The sequence below is a fragment of the Belonocnema kinseyi genome, chromosome 1 (genome assembly GCF_010883055.1).
Source record: "Belonocnema kinseyi isolate 2016_QV_RU_SX_M_011 chromosome 1, B_treatae_v1, whole genome shotgun sequence".
In the NCBI taxonomy this organism is placed as follows: Eukaryota; Metazoa; Arthropoda; class Insecta; order Hymenoptera; family Cynipidae; genus Belonocnema; species Belonocnema kinseyi.
Window position 1 is genome coordinate 118,405,518 of NC_046657.1, and position 12,511 is coordinate 118,418,028.

Genomic DNA, 12,511 nt, shown 5'->3' on the forward strand with positions numbered 1-12,511 from the left:
TCCTTGTTCATACATTTCTTGCCACACAGGTTCAATTGCCCGAACAATCCTATCATTTAGGATAGCTGTGAATATCTTATAAAGTGTGTTCAGACAACTTATCGGCCTGTAATTCTTCGGGTCAGCTAAGTTGCCTATTTTCGACAGGAGTATTGTGCGCCCTTCCATCAACAACTCTGGAATCGGCTCTTCCGACTTTAAATGTGATGTGAAAATATGGGCCAAATGCTGATGGGTTGAAGAAAACTTCTTCTACCAGAAGGTTTTAATACAATCTGGTCACGGTGCGGAATAGTTCTTTATCCCTCTTAATACTTTTTTCACCTCCTCGGTAGTGATGGGTGGGCATTCTATATCAGGTGTAATGAGGGCAAAATTCTTCGATCTCTCCTGGTTTGGGCGGGTGTTCGACAGTAACTGGAGGGTTTTGGAATAGTCGAGATGGGTCAGAGAGAAACTGTCGAGTTTCTCTGACCCACCTCTCCCTCCGCTCTAGACTTCTCTTAGCGTCAGATAGTATCCGTATTCTCTCAACAGTATGCTGCCTCATGGTCAGCAGCTTTGACTTGTTAAGTGTGTGATAACGGGTCCGGAGTTCGCGCGCGAACTTTCGAACCTTGGCGGTAAAATTCCTGCCAGATGTCATGTAGTCAATCACACATTGAATGCGGGACGCGTACTGTCTTGCCTAGCCTATCTTTATGGCAAGTTGATGCATTCGTCTTTTGGTCTTATGATCAGCCGTTGGTTTTGTTTTACGGTACGCATCGGTCAAAGCTCTCGCTGCATTATACATACAATAATTGATAGCCCAGAGGTCGGATTCTCCGGAAAAATGTCCACGAAGCTCGTCATCTTTTCAGCCAGATCTTTAGGCTTGAGAGAAACCTTGGTGTTGATGTTTCTCCGGGTCGTAAAGCATCGCTCTTCATCTATTGGATGCCTGCCCGCGGTTGGTCTTAGTGTCGCCTCTCTTTCCCTGTTGCCAGCTTGTTCTAGCTGTGGTAGATTAGGCGTTCAGCTTACACAGCCCGTTTTACGGAGTAGTTCAGCATGGTTTAGCAGACGTTGCTGCGAAAAGTGCGATAGCTCCGGCTGTTTATAGCACCACAGAGCATGCAGCCGTGCCATGTCACCCCGTTCAGGGGCCAAACTCGCATCGTAGCACTCTAGCAAGTCGTGATTCATTCGCTCCGACCACCCACAGGTCGCGAGATCCCACCGATCCATCGCATTAAATCCATTTTCATTGGCTCCCCCAGCTCGAGATTGGTCGGCATTGTTGGCCGACCCATTCTCGGGAGCCCTGCGCGTTCTGTTGTTTTAAACCTCACTTACTACAACTATGTTTGGTGTTGTCATTGTTGTTCCCACGAGAAGCTAGGGAAAGGGGTTCGTTCATCCTTGTAGAGCCCCGCATGCAAGGATAAGGCTGCGTACTCTAAGAGGTCCCCCGGTATCCCAGAGTCACCGTTTTAGACACTTCACCCAGGTGATATTCAGCTTTCGGCACGATTTTCACACCTCCGCTTGGGGGTTAATTCCTTCGGGACCATCCCTGGACAATTGTCCGCGACTGCCTATTTATTTTTGTAACCATATTCAGCAGAAACCCTTGGTACAGGGACCCTCTATCCGCAACCCGAGGACGTGTTCGGTGGCTTTGTCATAGGCCCTTCGGTTTGATTCTAGAGGAATCAATACCGAACCCAAATTTATATATACGAGGTTTGTTCAAAAAGTAAGGTGACTTTTCAATTTTCACGGGCTACGTACATTTAGGTTTAAATTTTTTTGTTTTGTTGTGTTGGTACACTCGTCACGATCATATGTTCACAGTTTTGACTATATAGCTCGTGTTGTTTTTCTGGCAGAAGCGTAAAAGGTTAGAAGAGTTTGGTATGCTCGGCGATTTTCTTCCTTCGAAAAAAACTGAGCAAAGAGTTTGCATTAAATTTTGTGTGAAAAATGATATCCAGTGCTCTGAAACCCTGAAAATGTTGACAGTTGCATACGGTAAATCTACTCTGAGTAATAAAAATGTGTATAAGTGGTACAAGCTGTTCCAAGAAGGCCGAGAGGATGTCGAAGATGAACATCGCCCTGGACGTCACAGCACGTCAACAACAGATGAAAACGTTCAATTAGTGGAAGAAATGGTGTTGCAAAGTCGCCGAATTACCATCAGAGAAGCTTCTGAAGATGTTGGCATATCGTTTGGCTCATGCTATGCTATCTTTTAGGACGTTCTGGGCATGAGACGTGTGTCAGCGCAATTTGTTCCAAAACTGCTTAATTTTGATCAAAAGATCCATCGCATGACCATCGCTCAGGAGATGTTGAATGAAGTCAATAATGATCCTGATTTTCTCAAAAGGATTATAACTGGGGATGAATCGTGGGTATATGGTTATGACGTCGAAACTAAACCCCAATTGTCTCAGTGGAAGCATCCTGAGTATCCAAGACCGAAAAAAGCACGTCAAGTTCGGTCAAATGTGAAGATTTTGCTCACTGTCTTCTTTGATTACCGTGACGTAGTGCATCAGGAATTCTTAACACAAGGTCGTACGGTCAATAAGGAGTATTAACTTCAAGTTATGCGCCGTTTGCGAGAGGCGATACGCAAAAAATGTTCGGAACTTTGGAAAAACAATTCGTGGCTTTTGCATCACGATAATGCACCTGCTCATTCATCGTTGCTTGTGAAAGATTTTCTGACCAAAAGCAGCACTGCAGTCATGCCTCAGCCTCCATATTCACCGGATTTGGCCCCCAGTGACTTTTTTCTTTTCCCAAAACTGAGGAGAACCATGAAAGGACATCGATTTTCAACGATTGAGGAGATAAGAATTGCATCGCTGAAAGAACTCAAGGATATACCACAAAATGAATATCAGAAGTGCTTCGATGATTGGAAAAAGCGCTGGCACAAGTGTATCATATCTGAGGCGGATTACTTTGAAGTGAACAACATAAATATTGAGGCATAAATGAATATTTTTTGAGAAAATCATAAAGTCACCTTATTTTTTGAACACACCTCGTGTATATAAATCAAAAGTCAATGATTTTTAGGGCTTAACAAAACAGTGCCGAAAAAATTCCAAATACTACTATATAATACTATTCTTCTTCAAAAAATTCTTAGTTATACCTGCAGTCCCACAGAAATAATGAAAAAACCAAAAAAAAACACCGTTGTTGTATGTAACCAAATATTGTTCGGCTGCCTTCCAACAAAAACTCCATAAACACTTTAATTAAGAATATGTAAAAGAGTAAAACAAAAACTTTCCCAACAAAATTTTTCATATCCTCATCTCCAAGGTAACATTAAAAGACATTTAAAAACTACCCCTGTTACATTTAACGAACGAAGTGTCACCCTGCATCAGCTAAAACCACCAAAACAAACTCAAATTAAAAATAACCATCCCAAATAACTTTCAAATACTCTAATTAATAAATATATTTCCACAGTAATATACCACATCAGCGGCTAGCGGCCAGCACCTCGACCTAAAAGTACGGTTTTTTTTAGAAAACTAAAAGAGCCCAAAAATCGACATTGGTGCCCAAAAGAAGCTCAAACAAAGCCCAAAATTATGGCATAGAGAAAATACTGAAATTCCGTTGTGGAGGTGCTAGCGGAACGCACATTTGAAATTACAATTCCAACTTCTAAGTAACCAAATTAGAAAAATTCAATCTCGACTAAAAATTTAATGTCGAATAAAAAAAACCAACTGGTAAGCAGAAAATCGAAACATTTTGGATTTCTATTGTGGAATAAGTCGTCTTTTAGGATTTATAAAATTTTGTTCTATATAATTCACATGTCTTGCCTTCTAGCATGTCATTTTTAAAGCATCGTAAAGAAAAGTCTAGAATACCCTTTTATCGCCAATTGTTTACACACGTTTTTAGTTTATTTAAAAATACATAAAGACTTCAAAGAAGGAATAAGCTCTAATAGGTTTCTCAAATAACAATACGATAGGTGTATACAAAACAATTAATAGGAACACGTAATTTTTAATAAGAGATACTTACGTGTTTATCAGGATTCAGGAACATAAATATAATCATCATGGAATAATAAGGAGTCCACCAGATGACAAACGCTGCGACTATAACGACGCTGATCCTGAGTGACTTCGTTTTGGCTCGGTGCATTAGTCTTCTCCTATTTATGTCTCCCGCAACATGATTCGAATAGCTATTGGCCAGTTCTGTCCTAAAGACTTTTTCACTGCCTAGAAAAGGTAAAAAATAATAATAAATATTATATTCATTGCCAAATTCTTCATACCAATAAACATAGGAGATTTTAGGTTTGTTCTGATTTTTTCACTTGGAGAAAAATATTTGTTTGTATCTTTTCAGTGTTCCTTTCTCCCTTTTATTCATACAACAAAAATAAAATTATCTCTTCGGAAGATTTTGAATGGATGTAACCATAATACATTTAAGAGTTCAGAAATATTTAAAGAATAAGGAACAATTATAACGTTTATGGTTTACTTATTTCAAGACTCTTTTGTGGGACCTTAATATTACGTTTTATTAACAACTTTCCATGATAAATTTATTGATGCAAGTTTCCACCAGGAAGAGGTTTGTAGACCGAACATGTCAATAGGATTTCAGAGCTTTGCACAATGGAGAAAGAATTAGCCTACTACTTTGAAATATTTCTAGGTAGATGTCATTTGTTTTTCTACTGTGCAATGCTTTTACATCCTTTAGTCTCAAAAAGTGACTTCTTGAGATTTAGTTTAAACGAGAAAGACGAGGATGTAGCCAGTAAAACTTTTCAGGGGGGGGGGGGGTTGCAGCAGAAACAAATTCTTGAGGGGGGTGTTGCAGCGACACAGAAGGAAGTGTATACATATTATGTATATGTTTCAGGAATTTCGGGCGGGGGATTAAACTCTGTTGATCTCCCACGTGGTTACAGGCTTGGTAAGGGGAATGTAAAGCGGAGGGGTAGAGAAAAGCGAGATGTCAAACGTCAGAGAAACAGCTTAGAGGTCAAACGTTAAAATTACTAGGTCAGAGGCCAAGAGGCATAAGTAAGTTGAAAGTTATAAATTCCAGGCTTTCTCGCTCTCTTTACCTTTAAAATATCCTGTATTAGACCTATTTTGAGACTTGGAAAATATATATATTTAGGCTAATGAGAGGACAAAATTAAGATCTTGGTAAAGTGATAATATAGTATGTGCGAGCATATTTTCAACTTTTAACTTTTAACGACTATATAAACGAATATAATCTGCAATTTGTATCAAATATTATTTTTAATAAAATATATTCCTTTACTTAACAAATATTTAAATATGAAAAAGAAATATATGATAATTTAATTTTATGCGTGATATTTCTGAGAATTGCTACAAATAGATATTTCTGCTATATGAAACCATTAGAAAATTAAGGTTTTTTAATCTTTATTCTCGTAATATGACCTAGGAAAATATCACCATGGTGAAAAATATAATTTGAAAAATAGGAACTGAGTACTTGGAATAGGGTTTCAGCAGTTTACAAGACATTCCTGAAAGGCAAAATATTTCCTGACATTTCCGAAGAAATCTAAAAAATAAATCTAAATCTGAAAGAGAGACATCGATTATTATATGAGAGGACTACACAGGTGGTTTACCCCTACGTGGCGTAGCCTCAGGGTTTAAATAGAGGACGATTGGCGGGCATGAAGGGTTGTCTAAAGTCCCTTCAGGAGAAAATATAACTTTTCATCGGGTTGAATGTGAAAGTTCCCTCAATCCTCAATGTGAGGCGGAAGGTTCAAATTTTTGTTACCTTTGATATATTTTCCCTACTTTTATTGCGGGTAGGTCTTCAATGTTTATATAATTTTCACACAATCTTTTCAAAGCATGACAATTTATACTTGAAAAACCGCTGTTCATATTATTCTCATTTTCTAGGCGCTTTATTCACACGTGTAAAATTTTTATTGCAGCCTTTGTGGCATTTTTCAAAAATTTAAACATTTTATTGTGACTGTTAGTTTTTACGAAGAAACCAAAAACTACGCGTCCTATCTCAAAATTATTTATAACAAATTTGTATGAGTTTTCACTCTTTTTATAAGAGCAAATTTGGCCATTCATGTTTTTCTAGCTTGTGTCGTTTCTCCAAAAATGTCACTGTTTTTATTTAGAAAGTTTTTTACGATTCAAAAAAAAAACTGCGCATCCTATCAAAATATAATCAATGAAAAATTTGTAGCTCTTTTTTTATGAACAATTTTTTTTATCTTGTACATTTTTTCATGGTACACAATTGTACCTGAATTATAATTCTTTTTGTATCTTGGGCAGTTTTATCGCAAAACAGAATTTTTGATTTTTCATTATTTTTTGTACGACCAATATTGTATTGTCGATCTTTCGAAAAAATTCAAAAATTTGTTACGATAATCTAAATTGTATTATGTTATTTTTAATGCTTTTTTTGCGAATGATCAAAAAGTACTCGTCAGATAAAAGTATAAAACAGTGATTAATAATAAATTTGTACATCATTTTGGGGTGCAAAATTTGAGTTCATTAATTTTCTTTTTCGTATCTTGTACAGTTTGACCACATAATTGAATTTATTATTTTTCATGATTTTTGGTGCGATCGAAACTTGAATTTTTGACTTTTCATAAAATTCAAAAACTTGTTCCGATAATCTTGTAGGGCTTTCAAAAATCAACGTTTTTCTTCTCTTGACTTTTTTTCAATATCGAACTTTGTGTGGATCGAAATTTTCAATTTTCTTTTTTCTTGTTGTTATTTTCAAAATGATCTAACTCTGATAACTCTTTTAATCAGTAACATTTAATTGAACACTTATTACTTAGATTGATGATGTTGTAAAAAAAATTATATCAATTATATAAGGATTGAAGGTTTACTTGCAATAAAAGTAGGTGGAGTCATTACCAGAATTCGGTGTTCCTTTTTAATTTATATATTTTGCCAAAACCTGGATTCGAAGTTGGAAACTCGGGAAATGATATTTACAGAACACAAAGGTGTGAAAATCTGCAATTCAAGGATGCTGTTACCCGTGTAAAAAACATAAATTGTAATAATTTTGCATAATTTACATATGAATGAAGAATTCACCAATCACATATTTAACCTCATTTTTTGTTCGAATTAAATATGAACACCTTCATCTTATCTCCTTGATCATCATTTGAAATTGAAGTGCACAAAATGAAAAGGATAATTTTTATCGCGCAAAGTCATTTATTAACTGCTTTAGTAAGATTTGCTCATAAGATTAACTAGAAAACTGATAATAAATTTAGTAATGCTTATTATTCAAAGCTAATAAAACTTCCTAATACCAATGTTATCTCAAAACCGGCTTCGCCCAAGACGAGAAAGTAATATTTAGAAGACGTATGTAAGAAATTAGACCAAAACATTCAAAATTGCGGACAGAATCTTGCATTCCTTTTTATAACTCTAATAAATCCCCTTAAGGATATGTGATACTTCGCCGTGTGGTAAATTGGGTTTAGTTCCCTCGGCATTTTTCCACAGAAATGAAAATTTATTAAGGGCATGTGACACAGCCAAATACCTATATTATCGACCTCACTTTATCAGTTCACTGAATATTTTTTCGAACCTAAGAAATTTTTTTCTAAATAAAATATTGAACTGAAACTTTGGAAAGTGTATTAGAGTAAATAAAGTACGTTTAGGTACTGCATTTTGGTAGGAACTTCACTGAAAATTATGCCATCTTTTTTCTGAGCGTCGACATGTTTTGAACGTTTAAACTTTTTTTATGCATAAAATATCGATCTCGAACTTTGAGAAATGCAAGGGTCGAAAGAAAACTACGTTAAAGTACAAAGCTTAATAATAAAAGATGTAAAAAAATATATTTAACTATCAATGCCATGTGCATCAGCCGGTAACGTTGTACACGAAAATACGAACCCTCTAGAGCCTCGTATAGTGGCCGCCAGGGTTCGTATTTTCGTGTACAACGTTAACAGCTGATGTCGATGGAATTGATAGTTGAAATATATCTATTTTTTACATATTTTATTATTAAGCTTTGTACTTTAACGTAGTTTTCTTTCGAGTCTTGCATTTCTCAAAGTTTGAGACCGATATTTTATGTATAAAAAAAGTTTGCACGTTCAAAAAATGTCGAGGTTCAGAAAAAAGATGAAATAATTTTCAGTGAAGTTCCTACTAAAATGCAGTACTTAAACGTACTTTATTGTAGTCTAATACATTTTCCAAAGTTTCAGCTTGATATTTTGTTTACAAAAAAAGTTCTTAGGTTCAAAACAACATTCAGTGAACTGATAAAGTTAGGTCGGTAATATAGGTATTTAACTGTGTCACATACCCTTAAAGCTGAATTCGGAGAGGCTATACAATATTATAACGGACGATAATGTAGGTTTCCATCGCACCGAAGACGTTGGTAGCACTTCAGAATAATTATGAGAGAGGATTGACACGCACAGAGCAAAAGCAAACTAAAAAAAACGTGCGGAAAAGCGAAGTAAAAACACGCGAGAGGAAAAACAACTTAAGAATGAGCAAAAGGTAAAACGACACAAGAATGAAGGGAGAAGATTCCCCCCACTTTGCTGCTGCGAAGACCAGCCTCGTGTTAAGCCGAAAATGCGCGAACATGAACCGAGCGCGCCCTACTTCCAGAATGACGATCTTATCAGTTGTTCCTCAAATTTATTCTGGTTTTAACATCCTGAGTTACCATAGAATCATTACATTTATTGCGAAGAGGAAAATATTTCCACCATATAATTGATTTTTTCACTAAAATGATAAATTTTTAACGAGAAATGGAATTTTTAATCTTTATCTACACAAATCATATGTTTAAATAAAAATTTCAACTAAAACAAAATTCTATTTCAACCATTTTGAAAAAAGAAAAAACGAATGACCTATAAAATAGGCGAATTTTCAACCATGAATGACATCGTAACATTTTCAATCAAAAAAATAATACAAAAAATTCAGTGGAAAAAATTAAATTTTAACACAAGATTAACATACAAAAAAGAAATTTTAACCAAAACGTTTATTTTCTTCCTGTAATAAAGTTTGAACAAGTAGACAAAACTCATAATTCTATCGACAAAAAACTATTTCCCTATATTAGTCGGCAACATAACAATGAATTTAAATGTTTATTCAAAACCATTGTTCTCGTTATTCGCCTCAAATGCTAACTGAATTATTAATAGAAACAAATAAGAAAGTCTAACTCTTTTTTATTGAGTACATTCGTTTTCAGCCTGAAACTTCTAGTATTATATTTTTTTGATTGAGGTTCCATCTTTTTTTGTTGAAAATTTTTTTATTTGGTATAAAATGAACTTTCCTGTTAGAAATACATATATTTGGTTTGGAAATTCAACGGTTTTGCAAAAAATCACCTGTTCTGTTAAAGTACTTCATTTTGATATACAAATTTTTAGAAAAGTTGATATTTTTTTCTTTTTGGACTTAAAAAGCCTTTTTCTTTAAAATTGATTTTTTAAACTGAAAATTTTACTATTCCATTTTTTGTTAAGAATGTATAATTCTTAGTTGGAAATTCGATTATGTAGTTGAAGAATCTTCTTTATTGATAGGGAATTATTCTTCTCGTTTTAAAATTTATCTATTTTTATTAAAAATTCAGTTCTTGGGTTGTAAATTCTACTCTTTCGTTGAAAATAATTCTGTTCTGAAACTTTGTTTTTTTTGTGGGTAATAATTTTTAGTACTGTTGGAAAATTTATCTTTGTTTTAAATTCGATTTTCTTCCTTATTCAAAATTAATGTTTTGAACTCAAAATTTAACTAAAATTTAAGAAATTTAAATTGGATTAAAATTAAAATAAAAATCCTATTTAACGTCCAATAATCAAATTGATGAAAACTCCTGTTAAAAAAAAAAACAAGAATCCAACGACCAAATTTAGACCACAACGTATAAACAAAAACAAAAAATTCTATTGTAATCTGGAAAAAAAAATTTTGGGCAAAAATAAAAAAGAGGAAAGAAATATGCATTCGATTCTCAGGTATCAAAGAGAGAGCATCTGTTCGTGGGTGGTGTCAATTTCTGCCATTTAAATTTTTCTTGCCTTCATACGAGTACCGAAACGTTGATAATACAATTTTATTTTTATTTTAAATGTTACATTTTGGTAATTTGATAATAATAAAAATAAAAAAGAAGAAAGAAAGAAAAAGAGAAGAATGGGAATGTGGTTGGCTGCCTTCTCATTTTTCTTTCCTCTTTTTTATTTTTGCCCGAAAATTTTTTTTCAGTTTACAATAGAATTTTTTATTTTTGTTTATTCGTTGTGGTCCAAATTTGTTCGTTAGCATGTTCGCTATCATTTACCAAATGTTTAAGATAATATTTTTATTATTCTAGGAAAAACTGCGAGGGAACCGAACACTGGTAAAATCGATAATTTTCAAGTATCACATGCCTTTAAGAAAACAAACCTGATGGTAAAAATACGATGCAAACGTGGCAACTTTAAATGAGCGTGAATCTGCCTAGTGTAGGTTACCTCACGTTATATTCAACTGAGTGAGTAGAATGTGCAGATTACAATCTTACAAAATTATTTGTTTGAAATGAGAAGTATAAAGTAATAAAATTAATAGGAAAATGCAGATTAAAAAAATTAAAATTAAATAGTATTGTAATATATTATAATTAATGCAACAATTTATTTCTAAATTTAATAAATATGAAGTGGTAATTCTCTTTTTACAATAATTTAAATTAATTATCCTTTGCAAGAATTATAAGACGATGATGATCTCAGTGGAATTCCAGATTGTCACCCATTGTTTCGGCTGACTTTTTAAATAAGAACATGTATTTTTAGCCACATTCTGGCATGCCTAGTCTACTTTTATTTATATAATATTTATTTCACGGCATTTTAATTGATTTTGTTTATTATTGTTTATCGCACATTTGTATCACACCACATCTGAATGTTCAACATTTATCTATTTCAAACATTAAAAACTGATTTTTTTCTGTTAATTTGCGCATACAAAATCTCGTTATCACAGGAAGTGAAAAATTAATAAGTTACAATATTTAGGTTATACAATAGTTAGGTATTGAAATTCTAAACATTTGGATGTCTAGGATGCACACATATATATATTTCGGTTCGGTTTTGATTCCTCTAGAATCAAACCGAAGGGCCTATGACAAAGCCACCGAACGCATCCTCGGGTTGCGGATAGAGGGTCTCTGTACCAAGGGTTTCTGCTGAATATGGTTACAAAAATAAACATGCAGTTGCGGACAATTGTCCAGGGGTAGTTCCGAAGGAATTAACCCCCAAGCGGAAGTTGAAAATTATGCTGAAAGCTAAATAGCACCTGGGTGAGGTGTTCAAAACGGTGACTCTGGGATACCGGGCGACCTCTCAGAGTACGCAGCCTTATCTTAGCATGCGGGGCTCTACAAGGATGGACGAACCTCTTTCCCTCGCTTCTCGTGGGAACAACAATGACAACACCAAACATATTTTCAGTAAGTGCGACTCAATACAACAGAACGCGCAGGGCTCCCGACAATGGGTCGGCCAACAATGCCGACCACTTTAGAGCTGGGGGAGCCAATGAAAATGGAAACATCAACACCAAGGTTTCTCTCAAGCCTAAAGATCTGGCTGAAATGGATGACGAGCTTCGTATCCATTTTTGCGGAGAATCCGACCTCTGGGTTATTAATTATTGCGTGTATAATGCAGCGAGAGCTTTGGCTGATGGGAACCGTAAAACAAAACCAACGGTTGGTCATCAGACCAAAAGACGAATGCATCAACTTGCCATAAAGATAGGCTAGGCAAGACAATACTCATCCCGCATTCACTGTGTGATTGACTACATTACATCTGGCTGGAATTTTACCGCCAAGGTTCGAAAGTTTTTGCGCGAACTCTCTCGACTCTTCCAAAACCCTCCAGTTACTGTCGAACATCCGCCCAAACCAGAAGAGGTCGAAGTATTTTGGACAGAAGTCTGCAAAGTGCAGCATAGACTGGACGAAGACTCAGAAAATATAAATAGCTTCAAGGAGCTCTGTGATGCCCTCATAACACCTGATATAGAATGCCCACCCATCACTACCGAGGAGGTGAAAAAAGTATTAAGAGGGATAAAGAACTATTCCGCACCGTGACCAGATTGTATCAAAACCTTCTGGTAGAAGAAGTTTTCTTCAACCCATCAGCATTTGGCCCATATTTTCACATCACATTTAAAGTCGGAAGAGCCGATTCCAGAGTTGCTGATGGAAGGGCGCACAATACTCCTGTCGAAAATAGGCAACTTAGCTGACCCGAAGAATTACGGGCCAATAAGTTGTCTGAACACACTTTATAAGATATTCACAGCTATCCTAAATGATAGGATTGTTCGGGCAATTGAACCTGTGTGGCAAGAAATGTATGAAC

General features: G+C 35.1%; 1 protein-coding gene across 5 annotated transcripts in view; it reads right to left on the minus strand.

The window, feature by feature from the left end:
* LOC117175525 (gonadotropin-releasing hormone receptor) overlaps positions 1 to 12,511 on the minus strand; it is a 355,246-nt gene that overhangs the window by 6,583 nt on the left and 336,152 nt on the right. For all 5 annotated transcript variants that reach the window (XM_033365255.1, XM_033365236.1, XM_033365233.1 and 2 more), the window contains one exon: positions 4,057 to 4,259. In XM_033365255.1, coding sequence (XP_033221146.1) covers positions 4,057 to 4,259 — 203 coding nt within the window. The remainder of the gene's footprint in view (positions 1 to 4,056; positions 4,260 to 12,511) is intronic.